General features: G+C 42.3%; 1 protein-coding gene across 1 annotated transcript in view; it reads right to left on the bottom strand.

Annotated features, from left to right (window-relative positions):
* Positions 1-26,642, bottom strand: part of LOC117523805 (high affinity choline transporter 1-like) — a 132,730-nt gene that overhangs the window by 81,163 nt on the left and 24,925 nt on the right. Inside the window, 1 exon segment of the mRNA XM_034185416.1 lies at positions 2,629-2,745. Within this exon segment, the coding sequence (XP_034041307.1) occupies positions 2,629-2,745 (117 nt within the window).

The following is a 26,642-nucleotide window of genomic DNA, read 5'->3' as shown; positions in this document are numbered from 1 at the left end:
GTCTACTCCAGGTTCCTGGAAAGGAGGGTTTGGCTGATAGTCGAACATCAGATTGAAGAGGAAGAAGAGGAGTTCTGTCCTGGCTGGGGAACAACCGACCAGCTCTTCATTCTCACAGGGATCCTGGAGGGGGCCTGGGAGTATGCCCATCCAGTCTACATGTGTTTTGCGGACTTGGAGAAGGCACATGATCAGGTACCCCAGGAGTTACTGTGGGAGGTGCTGTGGGAGTTTGGACTAAGGGGTCCTTTCTCAGGGCCATCCAATCTCTGCGCTCAAAAAGCGAAAGCTGTGTTTGGCATCTCTGCAATAAGTCAGACTTGTTTCCAGTGGGGTTTGACCTTCACCAGGGCTGCACCTTGTCACCAATTCTGTTTGTGATATTCATGGACAGGATGTTGAGGTGTAGTTGGGGGTAGGAGGGTCTTCAGTTTGGTTGGCTCAGGGTCATATTACTGATTTTTTAAGATGATGTGGTCCTGCTGGCTTCGTCGGCCTGTGACATCCAGCAGTAACTGGATCGGTTCACAGCCGAGTGTGAAGTGGATGGGATGAGGATTAGCACCTCTAATGCTGCGTTTACACATAACGACAGCACATCACGAATGCCACGAAGTATACATTCTTGGCTGTTGATCACGAATGTGATGATTCGAGGCAGAGGTGTCAAGTGTCCTCAGGAACTGTTGCAACCTGTTACCACGCGTTATGATTAATGGCACGTGTGGTTGGAGAATTATCAGGAACCATTACGCATGGTCAAGAATAATGTTCCACGCTGCTGTGCGCTATCGCGCGTACCAGTGCAGTGTTAAGTTCTGTCATGTTGTGAATGAGGTGAATTGTCTCCACACACACACCCATATTCATCCAACTGTCAGTTGCTGAACAATTCAGATTGCTCCAGTTTGCTCCTCAATCCACCCCAGAAGAACTTTATGACTGTATGCTTCGTTAGGCTCTGTGCCATGGAGTGGCGCAGAGAGGAGCGAGAGTCAGATGTGTGTCTCCACGTGGCTCTGGTCTTGCTCGTTTTCCCAAACATCAGGTGCATGCAGCAGGTGGAACACTTGCAGGAGTGCACTGAGGAGCATTGGAACGAAGCTTAGCCAACTGGGCATCACTGTCCTCCTTCAGCATACTTGTAGCAATGAAAGTGAATGCGGTGCAGCAAGGTTTAATTGGGCGCACGTCAGAGAAGAATGGTGTCACGCTCTATTAAGGGTCACGACTAATCAAGACGGATCAACACGCTCAGTTGCGACCTCCACGACATTAGACGAAATGAGGGTGGTGTGTGACATTCATAGATTTTTTGACAGCCAAAAACATGCTCCACAAAAATCATGATATCACCACCAACACGCACTATTAAGAAACCTATTCAGATGTTAAGTCATGTTAAGAATGTCAGTAATGTGCTAAGAATGAAGCAAATATAACATTCGTAACATGTCTTGCCTATGTAAATGCACCTTAAAGCTGAGGCCATGGTTCTCAGCAGGAAGCTGATGGATTACCTACTCCAGGTAGGGAATGAGGTATTGGCCCTTGTGAAGGAGTTCTTTGTCTTCGCTGACCACTTTGACCACCTTGACCACCTCTCACACCAACTCCTCCTCTCAGATTTCACTCCATTGTTGTGCCTCACAAACCAGTGCTCTCTGAATTGGCTTATATATCTTCCCTCACATCATTGGCCACAAGTGTGATCAATTTTGAGTTGTTGTGTTCAACTGGTAACACCAGTGCTTTATAACTGTGTTTGACTTTTGCCACCTGTGCTCACCATTATGCAGCACAGGTGCATTACAATGAAAATGTGTTGGCAAGTTGTGTCTAAACAGGTGAAAAGTGCTTATGGTTTTGCCAAAAGAGTGACTGTGAATAAAAAAAGTGAATAAAAATCACTTTAACTGTCTTTTAAAACTTGTCTTGCTGCTAATCAACTCCAACCAAGTAGGGATTCTGTTCCAGGCTATGGCACCAGTATGTCCAAAGGATGTTACAGGATAAATAACGAGAGTGAAGCCCTGAGTGAGTATTGTGGCAGGGGGAATTCAGACAAAAGGAGGATGATAGATAGTTAGTGGCTCCACCATGTGAGGTTACAAAACCATGGCAAGTTTGCTTGATGAATAACTGGGACAATATGACACAGCAGATTGTCTAGCTAGACATCTGCAGAGGTAGTAACTAGGTAGTAGAGTTAGTAACTCTGGCTTCAGTTAGTAAAAGTCCTACCATGTCTTGTTTCTCACTGTGCACCTAAACCCAGGTGATTTCACTGATTAGCTCTTCTACATACCTGCCTCAAGAGTTGACCTAATTAGAAACAGCTGGTTAAATGGGGGATGGAACAAATATGTTTTAGGACTTTTACTCATTAAAGGCTGGATTACAGAAGTCTTGCCAGTTGTTAATTACTGAACAGGTAACCTTAACCATAACTGCAGCTATTTCCCCCTCTAGAAAAATTTAGCTGTCAGTTTTAAATTCATCTGTGATCCTGGCAAGAGTTATCAGTCATAACAGCACAGTGGAGTAACCTGTAAGAAGTAAATAAACCACACTGACATAAACTGCATTGAAATATGCCAATCCAAAGTCAGTTTAATCAACACTTACCTACAACTAATGTCATGCTGGTTGCCGCCACTGTCAACAGTCCCCCGATTAGTCCCATCGATGGGGTGTACACCATCTCTGAAGTGCCAACAATAAAGCCTCCTCCAACCCATGTAGCTGTAGAATGGATCAAAACAAGAAGAACAAAAACTGTTTGAATACAAGGATAACATTTACTCCCATGCACCAAATTTAATTTCATCATGTTTGCTGAAAAGTCCAGTCATTTACTTGGTCTTACACGAGTTTGGAAACAGATGAAAGTCACATGGTGTGAAATGAGGAGATTGTGCACAACACTAACAGCAACCACCAACTTGTCTAAAGTTGTCTGATTAGTCTGATGAAACAATATCCTCCTTTCAGCTTTCCTGCGTGTTTTCACACCTTCATGTGCTAGTCTCAGCAAGCCTGCATAGCATTCTCCTTAAGACACTTGGGCACATACTGCGGCATTTTGGGATTACCTTTCATTGCTATGCTGATGATACTCAGTTATACATACCGATACCTGCTAGTAATCTCATCCACATAAAATGTTTAGAAGATTACCTTACATCAGTGAGAGCTGGATGTCAAGTATCTTGAACTTGAACTTTGAACTTGATAAGACTGAAATGATGGTTCTTGGTCCACCGAGACATCGGCATCAATTTGACCAGTTAACGCTTAGCCTAGGTTTGTGTGTCATACATCATACTGACAAAGTGAGGAACCTTGGGGTAATTTTTGCTCCTACGTTGTCCGTTGACCTCCACAATAGAGATATTACAAGGACTGCTTTCTTCTACCTGTGAAATATAGCAAAAATTCCTCCCATCCTGCCTATGGCTGATGCTGAGACCGTGATTCTTGCATTTGTTTCTTCTAGATTGGACTACTGCAATGTTCTATTTTCTGGTTTGCCACAGTCCAGCATTAGGGGTCTCCAATTGGTTCAAAATGCTGCTGCCAGACGTATGACAGGAAACAGAAAGTTTGACCAAATTACACCCATTTCGGTGTCTCTTCACTGGCTTCCTGTCCCAGTGAGATCAGATTTTTTTTTTTTTTTTTTTTTGTGAAGCACCTTGAAGCGACACTGTTGTGAGTTGGCGCTATATAAAATTAATAAACTGAATTAAAACTGAGACACCATCACCTCCCCCTATATATGAAAATCCCTTGGCTCTGATGGGCAGAGGAGAGTGTAGCTCTTTGACAGCATCAAATGATGGTTTGTAGGATGAAATTTGCTCATATGAGTCGCTGCTCACTGAACGCTGCCTGGAATAATCATACAAACTGAACTGTGAACTTTTCCCGATAAGAACTTCTAGAAGAAACTGAACTGAATCATTCTGTCTAACTGCCTGCAATCTGGACCAGCTGTGATAGTTTATCACTGATTGACTGTGTGAACCGCTTCTGGAAGTGACTGGCTCAGCACTCACCATCTGTGTCTCTTTCCCAGCCTCGTCGACAGCTTGTGGCGGCCACCTGGCTCTGAACCCACACTCCAGAACCAAAGTTGCCGGCACTGCGGATCCCCTGGTCCCACTGCCGCGTGGGCCCGTCTCCACTCGGCTAGACTACGCCCTGCATATAATTTTTCCTCTGTATATTAATCCATTGTAAATAAATTCATTTTCTAATGTCCATTTTCTGCTCCCTGCTTTTGGGTTCATCCTCCACACTCATCCGAACCGTAACAGGAGTTTCTGGCCACGTCCTTTGTTTGCACTGTGGGTCGCCACAGCAAATCCGAGGTTGAGCTGTATGTTGAATTGGCACAGGTTTTACGTCAGAAGCCCTTTTTGACACAACTCCATATTACACGGAGAAATGTGGCAGGGGTGGGGTTTGAACCAGGAACTTTCCGCACTGACAAAATATAATAGCCTAGAGGCCAGAATTAAACACCAGAAATACCATGGTGTTGTGAACGGCAAAATTAGATATAGAAGATCATTTGCCACTTTATTAAGCATTGCTTCTGCAGAGTCTAAATGCCCATTGTAATGGTTTATGATGTTCATTATCAGCCAGACAATAAAGAAGTTGCTGTGAAATAACTTTTCAAGAATTTTTAAAAAAGTCTCAAATCCAAGATATCACTTGCAGCAGTCAAAGCACATATGAAGAAAACAGATTAAAGCCAGAGTGACTAAATCTGAGCTTCAGGAGACACTCATTTATCTTCTTTTTCCTTCAGCTGCACATGCCAAGGGGCACCACAGCAGATCAGGCTGTACCAACAATGTCAGTGCACAGAATAGTGTCTATTCAGCTGTGATCAGCAACCAGACATCTTCAAAGGGTCTGGTGTCTTACCATTCACCTCAATATAACTGAAGGGAGATGCACAACCTGTTGCTCCTGCTCCTTGGCATGTGCTGGCACCACAAGACAACCTGAAAGAAGAACTTAACCTTGTGATGTCACTTATAGTTAGCCTAGCGTAGAGAAGGACTTTGCTGCCTGGTGCCACACAAAACATTTACAGCTCAACACCTCAAAGACAAAGGAGCTGGTCATTGACTTTGGTAAGTCCAGACCAAGTCCCAACCCATTCTCATCCAGGGAGCTGAGGCGGAGGCTGTGGATTCCAACAAGTACCTGGGGCTGGGCAGCAAACTGCACTGAACACCCCACCCAACCACCTGTACAGGAAGGGACAGAGCAGGCTGGACTTACTGAGGAGGCTGCGGTCTGTTAACATCTGCAGGGAACTCCTGTGGGTGTTCTACCAGTCAGTGGTAGCCGTTTCCTCTTTTACACCGTGGTGTGCTGGGGGAGCAGCACATCCAAGAAGAACACATCCAGGCTGGACAAAGTGATCAGGTGAGCTGGCTCTGTGGTTGGCATGAAGCGGGACTCTCTGGTGACAGAGGCAGATAAGAGAACACTGGACAAACCGCTGGACATTAGGGACAATGCCTGTAACAGTGGAATGTGCCGAAAAAGTGCTGATGTCCACGCCTTCTGCCTTTTTGTGAAAGTCAGACGACGTCCCGGATCAACAAAACCTTCACATTGGAAATGATCTGGTTGTTTCAGCGGGATTTGAGCTGTCGATCGGCGCTCGGAGTGCGCCACGCTCTCAGACGCTGTGGGCGGTCTTTAAACCGGCTGGAGCACTCCTTAATCTGTGTAATCCCCATAAAATCGGCCCTGAAAGCCATCTGAATTTTCCGAATGGTGTCCACCTGGAGGTCTCTCACAGTTTCAGGAAAAAATTGATGCAGCAAAGCTCCAAATCATTCCGCCATTTCCTTAACGACGAGAGGGGTGGACCGGTGCTCACTCAAAGCCTGCTCACAGGCGAATGACGCAACCGACAGGCGTGAAAAAACTCACGCATGCGCACGAAGGTTCAAGCTTGGCTGATGCAATCACACGTGATTCAAATCCATATGGTTTTTGAAAAAAATAAAAAGGTCCGATACTTTTCTAACAGACCTCATACAGTGTGAAATCACATAAATGCTTCCTCAGTGTGCTTCACACGAGTAAGGTCTAACCTTACCAACCCCACCTCCCCACCCCGCTGGCAAGAACACAGGCAATTGTTAAGGAAAAACTGCCTCTGATGATAATGAGGAACAAACTCAAGCAGACCAGACTCAGAAGGGTGACCCACTGCTTAGGCCATTCTAGCAGTTACAAGGTTTTTACAATTTTTACAAGAAGTTCTTAACAAACAGAAGAAATAGAAAACAGAAACAGAAAAAAAAAAATCCAGAAGAATAGCGAAGAGTCCTGACATGAAATGTAAAAGTATTCTATCCTGGTTAATTAATCTCTGTGCTTCCAAGCCAGAACAGGTATGGCTTCCAATCATTGGTGCAACAGGCAGGGCATCCAGATGTCAGTCCAGCGCCCTGGGGTGCAGGGCCAGCATCCAATAAATGTCTCGGCAATGCAACTTTAATAGGATCTCTGTCAGTGGAATGGTGCATTCTCAATGCAGACTGCAGTGGCTCCAAGAGGTGATTCTCAGCAAGGTGGTGCATGAGCTGCAGTCACTGCCTCCAGAGCACAAGCAGCAACAGGCAGGGGTGCAACAAGAAGGGCTTCCTGAGGTCAGTCTGGTCACCTGGGGTGTAGGGCCCGCATCCATTGAAGGTCCTGTCAGTGCCTTGGACAGAGACAAAAACAGCAGAATCATACATACACACATACAGTGAGGAAAATAAGTATTTGAACACCCTGCGGTTTTGCAAGTTCTCCCACTTAGAAATCATGGAGGGGTCTGAAATTTTCATCTTAGGTGCATGTCCACTGTGAGAGACATAATCTAAAAAAAAAAAAATCCAGAAATCACAATGTATGATTTTTTAATAATTTATTTGTATGTTACTGCTGCAAATAAGTATTTGAACACCTGTGAAAATCAGTGTTAATTTTTGGTACAGTAGCCTTTGACTGCAATTAGAGAAGTCAAATGTTTCCTGTAGTTTTTCACCAGGTTTTCACACACTGCAGCAGGGATTTTGGTCCACTCCTCCATACAGATCTTCTCTACATCTTTCAGGTTTGGAGTTACAGCTCCCTCCAAAGATTTTCTATTGAGTTCAGGTCTGGAGACTGGCCAGGCCACTCCAGGACCTTGAAATGCTTCTTATGGAGCCCCTCCTTAGTTGCCCTGGCTGTGTGTTTGGGGTCATTGTCATGCTGGAAGACCCAGCCATGACCCATCTTCAATGCTCTTACTGAGGGAAGGAGGTTGTTTGCTGAAAATCTCGCAATAGATGACCCCATCCATCCTCCCTTCAATACGGTGCAGTCGTCTGTCCCCTTTGCAGAAGAGCACCCCCAGAGTATGATGTTTCCACCCCCATGCTTCACGGTTGGGATGGTTTTCTTGGGGTTGTTCTCATCCTCTAAACATGGTAAGTGGAGTTGATTCGAAAAAGCTCTATTCTGGTCTCATCTGAGTAAATGACCTTCTCAAATGCCTCCTCTGGATCATCCAGATGGTCACACTGTAAAAAAAATGCAGTGAAATTTACATAACACAATGTAAAATCACTACAGAAAAGTATTATAAACCCCAAAACATATTTTTTTTGTTTCAATCACAGTGAACTTTTGTAAACTATTAAACAGAATGTTTTTGTTAGATGTACAACAACATTTGATTCTAATCAAGTGTATTCGTTGAAACTACAACTATTTAACAAAACTGAGAAATACTGTAATACTCATTACAAAACATGCAAATATTGTAAAACCTATAGTTTTAGTCAGGTGTTTTTAAAAATATAAGAATTATATGTAAGTCACTTTACAAGTTTATGCTGTAGCCTAACTTTAACATGATTGATGAAATGATGCAAATTCAGGTAGGCCTATAGGCTACAGGTAGGCTATTTGCATGTTCTAGAGTAGGCTAGGGAGTAGGCCTATAAGAAATTATTATCGCTAGTCTAAGTACTTCTGTTCAGTCATAATCCTTGCATGCTTTGTTTCTTTTAATTTTAATGTGATACGATACTGAGACTAGGCTCTCTTTTTTTGTAGCTTTAACAGTTTTTTAATGTGAGTCAGCCATGGTTCATTCACTGTGAATCCATTTACATATTATGTCTGTAAAGTTATCTACTGTGCTGCTGTATTTTTTTACAGGAATTCCCTGGTAACCACAGCTGCCAGTGTTTTCCTGTAAAAACAACAGTTGGTGAACTTCAAACGGGCCTGGACATGTAACTCTCTTCAGGTCATTGACCAGGTCCTCCTGTGTAGTTCTGAGCTTTCTCAGAATCATCCTTACCCCACAAAGTGAGATCTTGCATGGAATCCCAGACCGAGGGAGATTGACAGTCATCTTGTGTTTCTTCCACTTTCTAATAAATAATCATAACAGTTGTTGTCTTCTACCAAGCTGCTTGCCTGTTGTCCTGTAGTCCATCCCAGCCTTGTGCAGGTCTACAGTTTTGTCCCTGGTGTCCTTAGACAGCTCTTTGGTCTTGGCTATGGTGGACAGGTTGGAGTGTGACTCAATGTGTGAACAGGTGTCTTTTATCCAGGTAACAAGTTCAAACAGGTGCAATTAATACAGGTAAAGAGTGCAGAATAAGAGGGCTTCTTAAAGACAAATTAACAGGTCTGTGTGAGCCAGAATTCTTGCTGGTTGGTAGGTGTTCAAATACTTTTTTGCAGCAGTAACATACGAATAAATTATTTAAAAAATCATACATTGTGATTACTGGATTTTTTTTTTTAGATTATGTCTCTCACAGTGGACATGCACCTAAGATGAAAATTTCAGACCCCTCCATGATTTCTAAGTGGGAGAACTTGCAAAACCGCAGGGTGTTCAAATACTTATTTTCCTCACTGTACGTCTTCAACCGTTTATCCGGATCAGGTCCAGGGCAACAGCTCCAGCAGGGGACCTCACACTTCCTTTTCTTTGGCCACATTAACCACCTCTGACTGGGGGATACTGAGGTGTTCCAAGACCAGTGTGGAGATTTCATCTCTCCACCTAGTCCTGGGTCTTCCCCGGGTCTCCTCCCAGCTAGACATGCTTGAAACACCTCCTTCGGGGGTGCCCATGGGGCATCCTTATCAGATGCCCAAACAACTTCAGCTGGCTCCTTTCAATGTGAAGGAGCAGTGGCTCTACTCCGAGCTACCCTCAAATGTCCGAGTTTCTCACCCTATCTCTAAAGGACACACTAGCCACCCTCCTGAGGAAAACATTTTGGCCCACTTTTGCCCATGATCTAGTTCTTTCAGGTCATGATACAACCCTATGGACTGAGAATAGGAAGGAAGATTGACCAGTAGATGGAGAGCTTTTTCTTTTGACTCAGCTCCCTTTTCATTACAACAGTATGGCACAGTATGCAATACTGTCGCTGCTTCACTGATTCTCCGGCCAATCTCTCACTCCATTGTCCCCTCAGTCATGAACAATCCCAGAACAAGTACTTGAACTCGATCACTTTAGGCAAGACCTCATTCCCTACCCGGAGTAGGCAAACCATTGGTTTCTTGCTGAGAACCATGGTCTCACACTTAGAGGTGCTGATCTTCATCCCCAGCCGCTTCACACCTGGCTGCGAACTGACCCAGTGAGTATTTGAGGTCACAGGCCAATGAAGCCAACATGACCACATCATCTGCAAAAACCAGTGGTGTGACCCTGAGCCTACCAAACTGGAGACCCTCCTCCCCCTGAATATGCCTTGATATCTTGTCCATGAATATCACAAATGGGATTGGTGACAAGGCGCAGCCCTGGTGGGAGGCCAACACCCAGGCATTGACATTAGGTTTTTTAGTGTACTTGTCCACAGGACAAGTAACCCTGGCCAGTTTACTTGTCCTATAGGAAAAGCTGGTTGTCGGACAACCCATGACTGAGATTCAAATTAAATGTTTATCACATATACTTTGCTGTGACTTGGCACTTAATAAAAACTTGTCATACTTCTTTTGTTGGAAGTACTTAACTTAATATTCCAACATAAGAATTGCAGCTGAAAATAGAGAAATCATTACATTTCAACATTTTCTGGACTGAGATTCAGATTAAATATTGATCACATCTACTTGCTGTGACATATCACTTCATGAAAAGGTAATACTGTCACTCTCCTGTGGTGGTGGTAAAATTTGCAGTTTTATTTCAGAAGATGTGGCTACAGAAACAGTTCATCTGTGGTAATACAGGGAGACAATTATTGCCTTATTCCAAACTAAAAAACTAAAAAAATAATTTTAAAAAGTGTCACTAAAAGACACAAAACATAAATAATTCATGGCCTGTGGTCTTATAGTTTTTCAAAATGTGGTGGTGATGGACACATAATGATCCTGACATTTACTTTGTCTTCTATTTCTGTAACTGCAGACTGTATGAAACCAACATATTTCATGTTTTGTGAGATCAGCTTTATTTTTATTTATTTTTTGTTAATATTTACCCATTCCCACATTTGAGGCCTGCAGCATTTTCCAAGAAAAAAGGTTGGGACAGGGCAGTTTATTGTTAATGGAAGAATTTGTTAATAATATTTACAGGCAGTTTTCTTGGGAAATGTCAGAGGATGAATACATGAACATTTCCAACTCACTGAATATTTCTTAGACTTTATTTACATCAATCATTCAGAAATACAAACAGTGTGGACTTTATGGTAAATGTGTGTCAGGTAGGCAGTTCTCAAAAACTAAATGTCCATAGCTGGAAGGACAAGTGAGGGAAGCCACCAAAACACACCTTTGGAAGAATGTTTGGCTTCTGTGGGTGTGAGTGGAGAAACTGGAATGTAATAACATTTTTATTTTATTACCTCCGCCAAGGAGGTTATGTTTTCGGTCGAGTTTGTTGTTTGTTTGTCTGTCCGTCTGTGTTGTCAGCAGGATAACTCAAAAAGGTTTGAACGGATTTTGATAAAATTTTGTGGAGTGGTTGGAAATGACAAGAGGAACAAGTGATTAAATTTTAGTGGTGATCCGGATCACGATCCGGAACCAGGAATTTTTTAAAGGATTCTTCACCATTGTGGGATAGGGGGAATTTTGACATTCTAGTTTCTAACTCCACAAAAACAAGGCAGAAAGGCTTGAAAAAAATCAGGGTGTAACATAGTCAAATGTTCTATCAAACAACAAAGTTTGGTGATGATCGGATCGGGATTCCGGATCTGGTGATCCAGAATATGCAAAAATACAGGGAAAATAGAAAATGTGTCAGTGTGAGGTGACAAATGAAGCTAGAGATGCACAACTAACACTAAATTGTAGCTGAATCACTACTGATTCAATAAGGTGTCATCAGATTTGATGTAGCTTCAAATGTTAAGGAGCTAGATCCAGAAGAAAACCGCCATTACCGAAAAATCGTTTTTATACAATAACCTTTGAACTAATAAAGACATAAAAGTGATTCCCAAGTTCTAGTGGTATGTTTTCATGGTCAAGGATGTCAAATATAAAGGAAAGAAAAGTGTATGTGTCATAGTTTTGGTTGTAACACTGAATTGTTGAATAGATCACTGTGCCAAGGAGGGAATCTCTTTAGGGTCAGTGACCCTATGGCCTTGTTAGTAAACAATGTCAAATACAACACACTGCAAAGAGGAAATCCCTCATGACAAACTATACAAGGCTGGGGAGCACAATGAATTTATTAGACGAAGGACTATCATTTGGCATTATTATATTTTAGTGGCAATGAATATCACTATCCAGATGACTTCACTTAGCAAAAGCAAAGTGATGAGTCAGCAGTATACTCAGCAGTGGTTAAGCTCTGGTTCAGTGCACATCACTGAACAAAGTACACAAGGTGCAAAACCCACTCCCAGGTGTCGATGAATCACGCCTAGGATCCAGAAAACCCAGAGGCTGACATCAGCACCTTACTGTTGCATATATTCTGCTTCTGTGCACTTCACTGAATATATAGAAGGTGCACTTCATTATGTAGCACATGCAACACTTAAAAAATAGTTCTATTTCAGAGTTTACTGTTATTTATTTAGAGAAATGTTTCATAAATGTTAAAAAATTCATATATTTGCAGTTTAGTTGAATAATAAATTGAATTTTGTCTCATTTGTTTTTGTCTATAAGCACATGGAATATCAATATCAGTGCTCAGATGACAGTAACTTCTGGGAAAGGTGCAAGTTGCAATAAACTGTGATGCCAAGCACTAAGGATACATGCTATCCAGTCACAGCAGATGAAACTTTTTTTACTACTGAGCAAACATCATTGTTAGACTTTTTTAGGTTCAGTGATTCCACTGCGTGTAGATGTTATGGCGTCAGTGACCCCATGGCCTTGGCGGAGGTTTGCACTCTCTGAGTGTTAACATTTTATTGTTTTTTAAAACTTTTTAGTAGAACAAACACAGAAACCAAACTTATAAAGAAGGAAAAAAATACACACACGTGCAGGAAAAACTGAACAATGCAGACTGATTTGACTCATGATTTTTGAAAATAATAAGCAGTAACTTACTTTGAAATAAATTAAACTCACAACTGCAGCCTAATAATTTGAAAAATAAAAATCATCAGCTTGTATTTTTATTCAGACTCGAGTTCATTTCCTCTTTTTTTCTCCTCCTCAGTCACGTTTTGTGCTTGAACATTAAACAACTTCATTAAGTCATCTAAAATAAATATCTGTGGAAAATAACAGTCTGTTAAAGTTCAGAGTTCTCAGCTGCTTTATGTGATTTCTGCTTCTGAACATCACTCCACATCAGGTTTTTTTAATCACACGTGTGTGTGATTTTTATTCTCTTCATTCATATATTCTCATTTTAAGGAATTTTGACCAATTTATTTCATCTCATAATTTCAGTCTAACTGTCACTGACACGTGCACACGGTGTGAACAGGACGAACCATCAGAACAGTCCAGAGAGAAATAAAGACAGAGACACAGTTGAGTTTGTGTTGTTTTTCACTCTGCGCCCCCCCGCAGCCAGCCGACGCACACATACACACTGACACACAGACAGGTGCAGCGATTGGACCCGGTCTTAATTTTAGACGGCTTTAAGCAAAGCCACCCGCTATTTTTTCGTCATTTTTTTCAAAAATTGACCGCTCCAATGACAGCAGGATGGCTCGCTGCCTAAAACCTTGGTTCTTGCTCCTGTCTGCTCCCGTGAATTTTTAATCCCGTATCGTCCCAATCACATGATAAATAGCAAAGTTGACTCCCATCCTGTGGGATTCCTGAAAAATATGTCAGGTATTTTGGTTCACAGCGATGAAAATAAAGAATTTGAACATTTTAAAAGAAAAAAATGCCACTTGTCTAGTCGGACAGCGATTAGAGCATATTGCTTGTCCAATCACATTTTACACTTGTCCCGGACAATCAGACAAGCATTAATGTCGATGCCTGAACACCCATTGGAAATTAATCCAATTTACTGCAGAGAACCCAAACACAGCTGTTGCTTTGTGAGTACAAAGATTGGATGGCTTTGAGAAATGACCCCCTTAGTCCAAACCCGACGGAACCCAACGGAACCCGCGTTGTTCCTCTTGAAGTTTGAGAGCAGAATCACTCAGCCAGAAATAACTGCACCTCAGGAATTACAACCCCACTTCCAATGAAGTTGGAACATTGTGTAAAATGTAAATAAAAACAGAGTTCAATGATTTTCAAATCCTCTTCAACCTATATTCAATTGAACACACCACAAAGACAAGATATTTAATGTTCAAACTGATAAACCTTATTGTTTTTGTGCAAATATTTGCTCATTTTGAAATGGATGCCTGCAACACATTTCTAAAAAGCTGGGACAGTGGTATGTTTACCACTGTGTTACATCAGCTTTCCTTCTAACAACACTCAATAAGCGTTTGGGAACTGAGGACACTAATTGTTGAAGCTTTGTAGGTGGAATTCTTTACCATTCTTGCTTGATGTATGACTTCAGTTGTTCAACAGTCCGGGGTCTCCGTTGTCTTATTTTGCGCTTCATAATGTGCCACACATTTTCAATGGGCGACAGGTCTGGACTGCAGGCAGACCAGTCTAGTACCCGCACTCTTTTACTACGCTGTTGTAACAGGTGCAGAGTGTGGCTTGGCGTTGTCTTGTTGAAATAAGCAGGGACGTCCCTGAAAAATACGTTGCTTGGATGGCAGCATGTGTTGCTACAAAACCTGAATGTACCTTTCAGCAATGATGGTGCCATCACAGATGTGTAAGTTACCCATGTCATGGGCACTAACACACCCCCATACCATCACAGATGCTGGCTTTTGAACTTTGCACTGGTAACAATCTGGATGGTCATTTTCCTTTTTTGTCCAGAGGCCACAAGGTCCATGATTTCCAAAAACAAATTGAAATGTGGACTCATCAGACCACAGTGCAGTTTCCCACTTTGCATTTTAAATGAGCTTGGGCCCAGGGAAGGCAGTGGCATTGCTGGATGTTGTTGATGCATGGCTTTTGCTTTGCATGGTACAGTTTTAACTTGCACTTGTAAATGTAGCGACGAACTGTATGAACTGACAATGGTTTTCTGAAGTGTTCTTGATCCTTTCCACAATGATTTCAATTTTTAATGCAATGCCACCTGAGGGATCAAAGGTCACGGGCAATCAATGTTGGTTTTCAGCCTTGCTGCTTGTGTGTAGAAAGTTCTCCAGATTCTCTGAATCTTTTGATTAGATTATCAATCAACTTTTTTTTTTATATAGCGCCAAATCACAACAAACAGTTGCCCCAAGGCGCTTTATATTGTAAGGCAAGGCCATACAATAATTATGAAAAACCCCAACGGTCAAAACGACCCCCTGTGAGCAAGCACTTGGCAACAGTGGGAAGGAAAAACTCCCTCTTAACAGGAAGAAACCTCCAGCAGAACCAGGCTCAGGGAGGGGCAGTCCTCTGCTGAGACTGGTTGGGGCTGAGGGAAAGAACCAGGAAAAAGACATGCTGTGGAGGGGGGCAGAGATCGATCACTAATGATTAAATGCGGAGTGATGCATACAGAGCAAAAAGAGAAAGAAACACTGCATCATGGGAACCCCCCCACAGTCTACGTCTAAAGCAGCATAACCAAGGGATAGTCCAGGGTCACCCGATCCAGCCCTAACTATAAGCCTTAGCGAAAAGGAAAGTTTTAAGCCTAATCTTAAAAGTAGAGAGGGTATCTGTCTCCCTGATCTGAATTGGGAGCTGGTTCCACAGGAGAGGAGCCTGAAAGCTGAAGGCTCTGCCTCCCATTCTACTCTTACAAACCCTAGGAACTACAAGTAAGCCTGCAGTCTGAGAGCGAAGCTCTCTATTAGGGTGATATGGTACTACGAGGTCCCTAAGATAAGATGGGACCTGATTATTCAAAACCTTATAAGTAAGAAGAAGAATTTTAAATTCTATTCTAGAATTAACAGGAAGCCAATGAAGAGAGGCCAACACGGGTGAGATATGCTCTCTCCTGCTAGTCCCCGTCAGTACTCTAGCTGCAGCATTTTGAATTAACTGAAGGCTTTTTAGGGAACTTTTAGGACAACCTGATAATAAAGAATTACAATAGTCCAGCCTAGAGGAAATAAATGCATGAATTAGTTTTTCAGCATCACTCTGAGACAAGACCTTTCTGATTTTAGAGATATTGCGTAAATGCAAAAAGGCAGTCCTACATATTTGTTTAATATGCGCTTTGAATGACTTATCCTGATCAAAAATGACTCCAAGATTTCTCACAGTATTACTAGAGGTCAGGGAAATGCCATCCAGAGTAAGGATCTGGTTAGACACCATGCTTCTAAGATTTGTGGGGCCAAGTACAATAACTTCAGTTTTATCTGAGTTTAAAAGCAGGAAATTAGAGGTCATCCATGTCTTTATGTCTGTAAGACAATCCTGCAGTTTAGCTAATTGGTGTGTGTCCTCTGGCTTCATGGATAGATAAAGCTGGGTATCATCTGCGTAACAATGAAAATTTAAGCAATACCATCTAATAATACTGCCTAAGGGAAGCATGTATAAAGTGAATAAAATTGGTCCCAGCACAGAACCTTGTGGAACTCCATAATTAACTTTAGTCTGTGAAGAAGATTCCCCATTTACATGAACAAACTGTAATCTATTAGACAAATATGATTCAAACCACCGCAGCGCAGTGCCTTTAATACCTATGACATGCTCCAATCTCTGTAATAAAATTTTATGGTCAACAGTATCAAAAGCAGCACTGAGGTCCAACAGAACAAGCACAGAGATAAGTCCACTGTCCGAAGCCATAAGAAGATCATTTGTAACCTTCACTAATGCTGTTTCTGTACTATGATGAATTCTAAAACCTGACTGAACCTCTTCAAATAGACCATTCCTCTGCAGGTGATCAGTTAGCTGTTTTACAACTACCCTCTCAAGAATCTTTGAGAGAAAAGGAAGGTTGGAGATTGGCCTATAATTAGCTAAAATAGCTGGGTCAAGTGATGGCTTTTTAAGTAATGGTTTAATTACTGCCACCTTAAAAGCCTGTGGTACATAGCCAACTAACAAAGATAAGTTGATCATATTTAAGATTGAAGCATTAAATAATGGTAGGACTTCCTTAAGCAGCCTGGCAGGAATGGGGTCTAATAAACATGTTGATGGTTTGGATGAAGTAACTAATGAAAATAACTCAGACAGAACAATCGGAGAGAAAGAGTCTAACCAAATACCGGCATCACTGAAAGCAGCCAAAGATAACGATACATCTTTGGGATGGTTATGAGTAATTTTTTCTCTAATAGTCAAAATTTTGTTAGCAAAGAAAGTCATGAAGTCATTACTAGTTAAGTTAATGGAATACTCAGCTCAATAGAGCTCTGACTCTTTGTCAGCCTGGCTACAGTGCTGAAAAGAAACCTGAGGTTGTTCTTATTTTCTTCAATTAGTGATGAGTAGAAAGATGTCCTAGCTTTACGGAGGGCTTTTTTATAGAGCAACAAACTCTTTTTCCAGGCTAAGTGAAGATCTAAATTAGTGAGACGCCATTTCCTCTCCAACTTACGGGTTATCTGCTTTAAGCTACGAGTTTGTGAGTTATACCACGGAGTCAGACACTTCTGATTTAAAGCTCTCTTTTTCAGAGGAGCTACAGCATCCAAAGTTGTCTTCAATGAGGATGTAAAACTATTGACGAGATACTCTAACTCTCTTACAGAGTTTAGGTAGCTACTCTGCTCTGTGTTGGTATATGACAATAGAGAACATAAAGAAGGAATCATATCCTTAAACCTAGTTACAGCGCTTTCTGAAAGACTTCTAGTGTAATGAAACTTATTCCCCACTGCAGGGTAGTCCATCAGTCCATCAAATGTTATTAAAAAATGATCAGACAGAAGGGAGTTTTCAGGGAATACTGTTAAGTCTTCTATTTCCATACCATAAGTCAAAACAAGATCTAAGATATGATTAAAGTGGTGGGTGGACTCATTTACTTTTTGAGCAAAGCCAATAGAGTCTAATAATAGATTAAATGCAGTGTTGAGGCTGTCATTCTCAGCATCTGTGTGGATGTTAAAATCGCCCACTATAAGTATCTTATCTGAGCTAAGCACTAAGTCAGACAGAAGGTCTGAAAATTCACAGAGAAACTCACAGTAACGACCAGGTGGACGATAGATAATAACAAATAAAACTGGTTTTTGGGACTTCCAATTTGGATGGAAAAGACTAAGAGACAAGCTTTCAAATGAATTAAAGCTCTGTCTAGGTTTTTGATTAATTAATAAGCTGGAATGGAAGATTGCTGCTAATCCTCCGCCCCGGCCCGTGCTACGAGCATTCTGACAGTTAGTGTGACTCGGGGGTGTTGACTCATTTAAACTAACATATTCATCCTGCTGTAACCAGGTTTCTGTTAGGCAGAATAAATCAATACGTTGATCAATTATTATATCATTTACTAACAGGGACTTAGAAGAGAGAGACCTAATGTTTAATAGACCACATTTAACTGTTTTAGTCTGTGGTGCAGTTGAAGGTGCTATATTATTTTTTCTTTTTGAATTTTTTTGCTTAAATAGATTTTTGCTGGTTATTGGTGGTCTGGGAGCAGGCACCATCTCTACGGGGATGGGGTAATGAGGGGATGGCAGGGGGAGAGAAGCTGCAGAAAGGTGTATAAGACCACAGCTCTGCCTCCTGGTCCCAACGCTGGACAGTCAGAGTTTGGAGGATCCAAGAAAATTGGCCAGATTTCTAGAAATGAGAGCTGCTCCATCTAAAGTGGGATGGATGCCGTCTCTCCTAACAAGACCAGGTTTTCCCCAGAAGCTTTGCCAATTATCAATGAAGCCCACCTCATTTTTTGGACACCACTCAGACAGCCAGCAATTCAAGGAGAACATGCGGCTAAACATGTCACTCCCGGTCTGATTGGGGAGGGGCCCAGAGAAAACAACAGAGTCCGACATTGTTTTTGCAAAGTTACACACTGATTTAATGTTAATTTTAGTGACCTCCGATTGGCGTAACCGAGTGTCATTACTGCCGACGTGAATTACAATCTTACCAAATTTACGCTTAGCCTTAGCCAGCAATTTCAAATTTCCTTCAATGTCGCCTGCTCTGGCCCCCGGAAGACAATTGACAATGGTTGCTGGTGTCGCTAACTTCACATTTCTCAAAACAGAGTCGCCAATAACCAGAGTTTGATCCTCGGCGAGTGTGTCGTCGAGTGGGGAAAAACGGTTAGAGATGTGCACGGGTTGACGGTGTACACGGGGCTTCTGTTTAGGGCTACGCTTCCTCCTCACAGTCACCCAGTCAGCCTGCTTTCCCGACTGCACGGGATCCGCCAGGGGGGAACTAACGGTGGCTAAGCCACCTTGGTCCGCACCGACTACAGGGGCCTGGTTAGCTGTAGAATTTTCCACGGTGCGGAGCCGAGTCTCCAATTCGCCCAGCCTGGCCTCCAAAGCTACGAATAAGCTGCACTTATTACAAGTACCGTTACTGCTAAAGGAGGCCGAGGAACAACTAAACATTTCACAACCAGAGCAGAAAAGTGCGGGAGAGACAGGAGAAGCCGCCATGCTAAATCGGCTAAAAGCTAGTAGCTACGCAACCTAGTGGATTCCTAAAAACACACAAAGTGAATAATGTGTAAATAATTTAGAGGTGATTCAGCAGAAGGAGTGCTTTAGTTAAGGCACCAGACAGGCCATGAAGCAGCACAAGTAACGCACGGCAACAGCGAACGCACGACAACGGTGCAAAAATAAAATAAAAATCCACTAGACAGGCTGTGGAGCAGCACAGGTAACGCACGACAACAGTGGTAGAAAATAAAATAAAAATCCACTAGACAGGCTGCGGAGCAGCACAGGTAACACACGACAACGGTGGTAAAAAAAAAAAAAAAATAAATAAAAAAAAAAAAATAAAAATCCACTAGACAGGCCGTGGAACAGCACAGGTAACGCACGACAACGGTGGTAAAAAAAATAAAATAAAATAAAAATCCACTAGACAGGCCGTGGAACAGCACAGGTAACGCACGACAACAGTGGTAAAAAATAAAATAAAAATCCACTAGACAGGCTGTGGAGCAGCACAGGCAACGCACGACAACGGCGGCAAAAAATAAAATAAAAATCCACTAGACAGGCTGTGGAGCAGCACAGGCAACGCACGACAACGGTGGCAAAAAACAAAATAAAAATCCACTGGACAGGCTGCGGAGCAGCACAGGTAACGCACGACAACTGTGGTAAAAAATAAAATAAAAATCCACTAGACAGGCTGTGGAGCAGCACAGGTAACGCACGACAACAGTGGTAAAAAATAAAATAAAAATCCACTAGACAGGCTGCGGAGAAGCACAGGTAACGCACGACAACGGTGGTAAAAAAAATAAATAAAATAAAATAAAAATCCACTAGACAGGCCGTGGAACAGCACAGGTAACGCACGACAACAGTGGTAAAAAATAAAATAAAAATCCACTAGACAGGCTGTGGAGCAGCACAGGCAACGCACGACAACGGTGGCAAAAAACAAAATAAAAATCCACTAGACAGGCTGTGGAGCAGCACAGGCAACGCACGACAACGGTGGCAAAAAACAAAATAAAAATCCACTAGACAGGCTGTGGAGCAGCACAGGTAACGCACGACAACGGCGGCAAAAAATAAAATAAAAATCCACTAGACAGGCTGTGGAGCAGCACAGGCAACGCACGACAACGGTGGCAAAAAAAAAAATAAAAATCCACTAGACAGGCTGTGGAGCAGCACAGGTAACGCACGACAACAGTGGTAAAAATAAAATAAAAATCCACTAGACAGGCTGTGGAGCAGCACAGGTAACGCACGACAACGGCGGCAAAAAATAAAATAAAAATCCACTAGACAGGCTGTGGAGCAGCACAGGCAACGCACGACAACGGTGGCAAAAAACAAAATAAAAATCCACTAGACAGGCTGTGGAGCAGCACAGGCAACGCACGACAACGGTGGCAAAAAACAAAATAAAAATCCACTAGACAGGCTGTGGAGCAGCACAGGTAACGCACGACAACGGCGGCAAAAAATAAAATAAAAATCCACTAGACAGGCTGTGGAGCAGCACAGGCAACGCACGACAACGGTGGCAAAAAACAAAATAAAAATCCACTAGACAGGCTGTGGAGCAGCACAGGCAACGCACGACAACGGTGGCAAAAAACAAATAAAAATCCACTAGACAGGCTGTGGAGCAGCACAGGTAACGCACGACAACAGTGGTAAAAAATAAAATAAAATCCACTAGACAGGCTGTGGAGCAGCACAGGTAACGCACGACAACAGTGGTAAAAATAAAATAAAAATCCACTAGACAGGCTGTGGAGCAGCACAGGTAACGCACGACAACAGTGGTAAAAAATAAATAAAAACCCACTAGACAGGCTGTGGAGCAGCACAGGTAACGCACGACAACGGCGGCAAAAAATAAAATAAAAATCCACTAGACAGGCTGTGGAGCAGCACAGGCAACGCACGACAACGGTGGCAAAAACAAAATAAAAATCCACTAGACAGGCTGTGGAGCAGCACAGGCAACGCACGACAACGGTGGCAAAAAAAAAAATAAAAATCCACTAGACAGGCTGTGGAGCAGCACAGGCAACGCACGACAACGGTGGCAAAAAACAAAATAAAAATCCACTAGACAGGCTGTGGAGCAGCACAGGTAACGCACGACAACGGCGGCAAAAAATAAAATAAAAATCCACTAGACAGGCTGTGGAGCAGCACAGGCAACGCACGACAACGGTGGCAAAAAACAAAATAAAAATCCACTAGACAGGCTGTGGAGCAGCACAGGCAACGCACGACAACGGTGGCAAAAAACAAAATAAAAATCCACTAGACAGGCTGTGGAGCAGCACAGGTAACGCACGACAACGGCGGCAAAAAATAAAATAAAAATCCACTAGACAGGCTGTGGAGCAGCACAGGCAACGCACGACAACGGTGGCAAAAAACAAAATAAAAATCCACTAGACAGGCTGTGGAGCAGCACAGGCAACGCACGACAACGGTGGCAAAAAAAAAAATAAAAATCCACTAGACAGGCTGTGGAGCAGCACAGGTAACGCACGACAACAGTGGTAAAAAATAAAATAAAAATCCACTAGACAGGCTGTGGAGCAGCACAGGTAACGCACGACAACAGTGGTAAAAAATAAAATAAAAATCCACTAGACAGGCTGCGGAGAAGCACAGGTAACGCACGACAACGGTGGTAAAAAAATAAATAAAATAAAATAAAAATCCACTAGACAGGCCGTGGAACAGCACAGGTAACGCACGACAACAGTGGTAAAAAATAAAATAAAAATCCACTAGACAGGCTGTGAAGCAGCACAGGCAACGCACGACAACGGTGGCAAAAAACAAAATAAAAATCCACTAGACAGGCTGTGGAGCAGCACAGGTAACGCACGACAACAGTGGTAAAAAATAAAATAAAAATCCACTAGACAGGCTGCGGAGCAGCACAGGTAACGCACGACAACGGTGGTAAAAAAAATAAATAAATAAAAATCCACTAGACAGGCCGTGGAACAGCACAGGTAACGCACGACAACAGTGGTAAAAAATAAAATAAAAATCCACTAGACAGGCTGTGGAGCAGCACAGGTAACGCACGACAACGGCGGCAAAAAATAAAATAAAATATGATTATGGACTGTAGATGATGGAATCTCTAAATTCCTTGCAATTGAACGTTGAGAAACATTGTTCTTAACCCCTTAACGCCTGAATTTATATAGCTGTATATAAAAAAAGTTTTGTGTGTGTTTTTGCCTTTAAGTAGATGGTAAATAATGTTGAGATTATTCATTTCACTTTTGCACAAAAAATAAATAGTAATTTTGGTATTTTGGTAATGACGTTATGTTATAATGTTATAATAATAATAATGGTATGGTACAACAGGCATACTGGTCAGTTTGGTATGTTGCATATTTGAGTCAAATATTGTAGCATACGAGGTCTGTCAATAAAATAATGGTCCTTTTTATTTTTTCAAAAACTATATGGATTTCATTCATATGTTTTTACGTCAGACAAGCTTGAACCCTCGTGCGCATCCGTGAGTTTTTCCACGCCTGTCGGTGACGTCATTCGCCTGTGAGCACGCCTTGTGGAAGGAGTGGTCCCACCCCCTCGTTGGATTTTCATTGTTTGGACTTTTTTTCCATCAGAATTTTTTCAGAAGCTGTTAGAGACTGGCACCTGGAAACCATTTGAAAAATTTATCTGGCTTTCGGTGAAAATTTTACGGGCTTCACAGAGAATAAGGACTGTTACTACAGCTTTAAGGACCCCTTTAAGGATGCTCGGCGCGCCGCACTCTGAGCTGCGACGACGACGCAGAAAACGCCAGATCATTTCTAAGCTGATGGCTCTGTGGATACAAGACCGTCGTGTGCACTTTCTCTGGTTATCACAAGAGCTGGACATCAGCCATTTTCCGGCAGATTTCACTTTTAACAAGAGATTTTGTCATGGAAAACCGCGCGGAGGCTTCGTGCGTAACGACCGATTCGCTGTTTGAGCGAGACAAAGGAACACCTCCGTTTCGGCGTGTCATGGGACAAGTTAGGACATGCCCAGCTCTCCACAGTTTCTCTGATACTTACTGGACTGGTAAGCATTGAAAGCCGAGATAGGCACGACAGAGGCGTGTGCGTGCAACAAGACTCATTGATCACATTGCCTCTACTGGTGGTTGGCTCTCACTGCGGTATTGTATCACTTCCTGTTCCGGAGCACAGCGGTGTTTTTCTGTATCTGTTAGCTGTTTAATCTGCGCAGTTAGATTGATCTAGTTATCTAGATTACGATTTGTTTCCCAGTGTAATCTTTACGTGCCTTAACTAAAGCACTCCTTCTGCTGAATCACCTCTAAATTATTTACACATTATTCACTTTGCGTGTTTTTAGGAATCCGCTAGCTTAGCGTAGCTACTAGCTCTTAGCCGATTTAGCATGGCGGCTTCTCCTGTCTCTCCTGCACTTTTCTGCTCTGGGTGTGAAATGTTTAGTTATTCCTCGGCCTCCTTTAGCAGTAACGGTACTTGTAATAAGTGTAGCTTATTCGTAGCTTTGGAGGCCAGGCTGGGCGAATTGGAGACTCGGCTCCGCACCGTGGAAAATTCTACAGCTAGCCAGGCCCCTGTAGTCGGTGCGGACCAAGGTAGCTTAGCCGCCGTTAGTTCCCCCCTGGCAGATCCCGAGCAGCCGGGAAAGCAGGCTGACTGGGTGACTGTGAGGAGGACGCGTAGCCCTAAACAGAAGCCCCGTGTACACCGCCAACCCGTTCACATCTCTAACCGTTTTTCTCCACTCGACGACACACCCGCCGAGGATCAAACTCTGGTTATTGGCGACTCTGTTTTGAGAAATGTGAAGTTACGACACCAGCAACCATAGTCAATTGTCTTCCGGGGGCCAGAGCAGGCGACATTGAAGGAAATTTGAAACTGCTGGCTAAGGCTAAGCGTAAATTTGGTAAGATTGTAATTCACGTCGGCAGTAATGACACCCGGTTACGCCAATCGGAGGTCACTAAAATTAACATTAAATCGGTGTGTAACTTTGCAAAAACAATGTCGGACTCTGTAGTTTTCTCTGGGCCCCTCCCCAATCGGACCGGGAGTGACATGTTTAGCCGCATGTTCTCCTTGAATTGCTGGCTGTCTGAGTGGTGTCCAAAAAATGAGGTGGGCTTCATAGATAATTGGCAAAGCTTCTGGGGAAAACCTGGTCTTGTTAGGAGAGACGGCATCCATCCCACTTTGGATGGAGCAGCTCTCATTTCTAGAAATCTGGCCAATTTTCTTAAATCCTCCAAACCGTGACTATCCAGGGTTGGGACCAGGAAGCAGAGTTGTAGTCTTACACACCTCTCTGCAGCTTCTCTCCCCCTGCCATCCCCTCATTACCCCATCCCCGTAGAGACGGTGCCTGCTCCCAGACTACCAATAACCAGCAAAAATCTATTTAAGCATAAAAATTCAAAAAGAAAAAATAATATAGCACCTTCAACTGCACCACAGACTAAAACAGTTAAATGTGGTCTATTAAACATTAGGTCTCTCTCTTCTAAGTCCCTGTTGGTAAATGATATAATAATTGATCAACATATTGATTTATTCTGCCTAACAGAAACCTGGTTACAGCAGGATGAATATGTTAGTTTAAATGAGTCAACACCCCCGAGTCACACTAACTGTCAGAATGCTCGTAGCACGGGCCGGGGCGGAGGATTAGCAGCAATCTTCCATTCCAGCTTATTAATTAATCAAAAACCCAGACAGAGCTTTAATTCATTTGAAAGCTTGTCTCTTAGTCTTGTCCATCCAAATTGGAAGTCCCAAAAACCAGTTTTATTTGTCATTATCTATCGTCCACCTGGTCGTTACTGTGAGTTTCTCTGTGAATTTTCAGACCTTTTGTCTGACTTAGTGCTTAGCTCAGATAAGATAATTATAGTGGCCGATTTTAACATCCACACAGATGCTGAGAATGACAGCCTCAACACTGCATTTAATCTATTATTAGACTCTATTGGCTTTGCTCAAAAAGTAAATGAGTCCACCCACCACTTTAATCATATCTTAGATCTTGTTCTGACTTATGGTATGGAAATAGAAGACTTAACAGTATTCCCTGAAAACTCCCTTCTGTCTGATCATTTCTTAATAACATTTACATTTACTCTGATGGACTACCCAGCAGTGGGGAATAAGTTTCATTACACTAGAAGTCTTTCAGAAAGCACTGTAACTAGGTTTAAGGATATGATTCCTTCTTTATGTTCTCTAATGCCATATACCAACACAGTGCAGAGTAGCTACCTAAACTCTGTAAGTGAGATAGAGTATCTCGTCAATAGTTTTACATCCTCATTGAAGACAACTTTGGATGCTGTAGCTCCTCTGAAAAAGAGAGCTTTAAATCAGAAGTGTCTGACTCCGTGGTATAACTCACAAACTCGTAGCTTAAAGCAGATAACCCGTAAGTTGGAGAGGAAATGGCGTCTCACTAATTTAGAAGATCTTCACTTAGCCTGGAAAAAGAGTCTGTTGCTCTATAAAAAAAGCCCTCCGTAAAGCTAGGACATCTTTCTACTCATCACTAATTGAAGAAAATAAGAACAACCCCAGGTTTCTTTTCAGCACTGTAGCCAGGCTGACAAAGAGTCAGAGCTCTATTGAGCTGAGTATTCCATTAACTTTAACTAGTAATGACTTCATGACTTTCTTTGCTAACAAAATTTTAACTATTAGAGAAAAAATTACTCATAACCATCCCAAAGACGTATCGTTATCTTTGGCTGCTTTCAGTGATGCCGGTATTTGGTTAGACTCTTTCTCTCCGATTGTTCTGAGTTATTTTCATTAGTTACTTAATCCAAACCATCAACATGTTTATTAGACCCCATTCCTACCAGGCTGCTCAAGGAAGCCCTACCATTATTTAATGCTTCGATCTTAAATATGATCAATCTATCTTTGTTAGTTGGCTATGTACCACAGGCTTTTAAGGTGGCAGTAATTAAACCATTACTTAAAAAGCCATCACTTGACCCAGCTATCTTAGCTAATTATAGGCCAATCTCCAACCTTCCTTTTCTCTCAAAGATTCTTGAAAGGGTAGTTGTAAAACAGCTAACTGATCATCTGCAGAGGAATGGTCTATTTGAAGAGTTTCAGTCAGGTTTTAGAATTCATCATAGTACAGAAACAGCATTAGTGAAGGTTACAAATGATCTTCTTATGGCCTCGGACAGTGGACTCATCTCTATGCTTGTGCTGTTAGACCTCAGTGCTGCTTTTGATACTGTTGACCATAAAATTTTATTACAGAGATTAGAGCATGCCATAGGTATTAAAGGCACTGCGCTGCGGTGGTTTGAATCATATTTGTCTAATAGATTACAATTTGTTCATGTAAATGGGGAATCTTCTTCACAGACTAAAGTTAATTATGGAGTTCCACAAGGTTCTGTGCTAGGACCAATTTTATTCACTT

Source organism: Thalassophryne amazonica, chromosome 13 (genome assembly GCF_902500255.1).
Source record: "Thalassophryne amazonica chromosome 13, fThaAma1.1, whole genome shotgun sequence".
In the NCBI taxonomy this organism is placed as follows: Eukaryota; Metazoa; Chordata; class Actinopteri; order Batrachoidiformes; family Batrachoididae; genus Thalassophryne; species Thalassophryne amazonica.
This window is presented reverse-complemented; position numbering and strand designations above follow the sequence as displayed.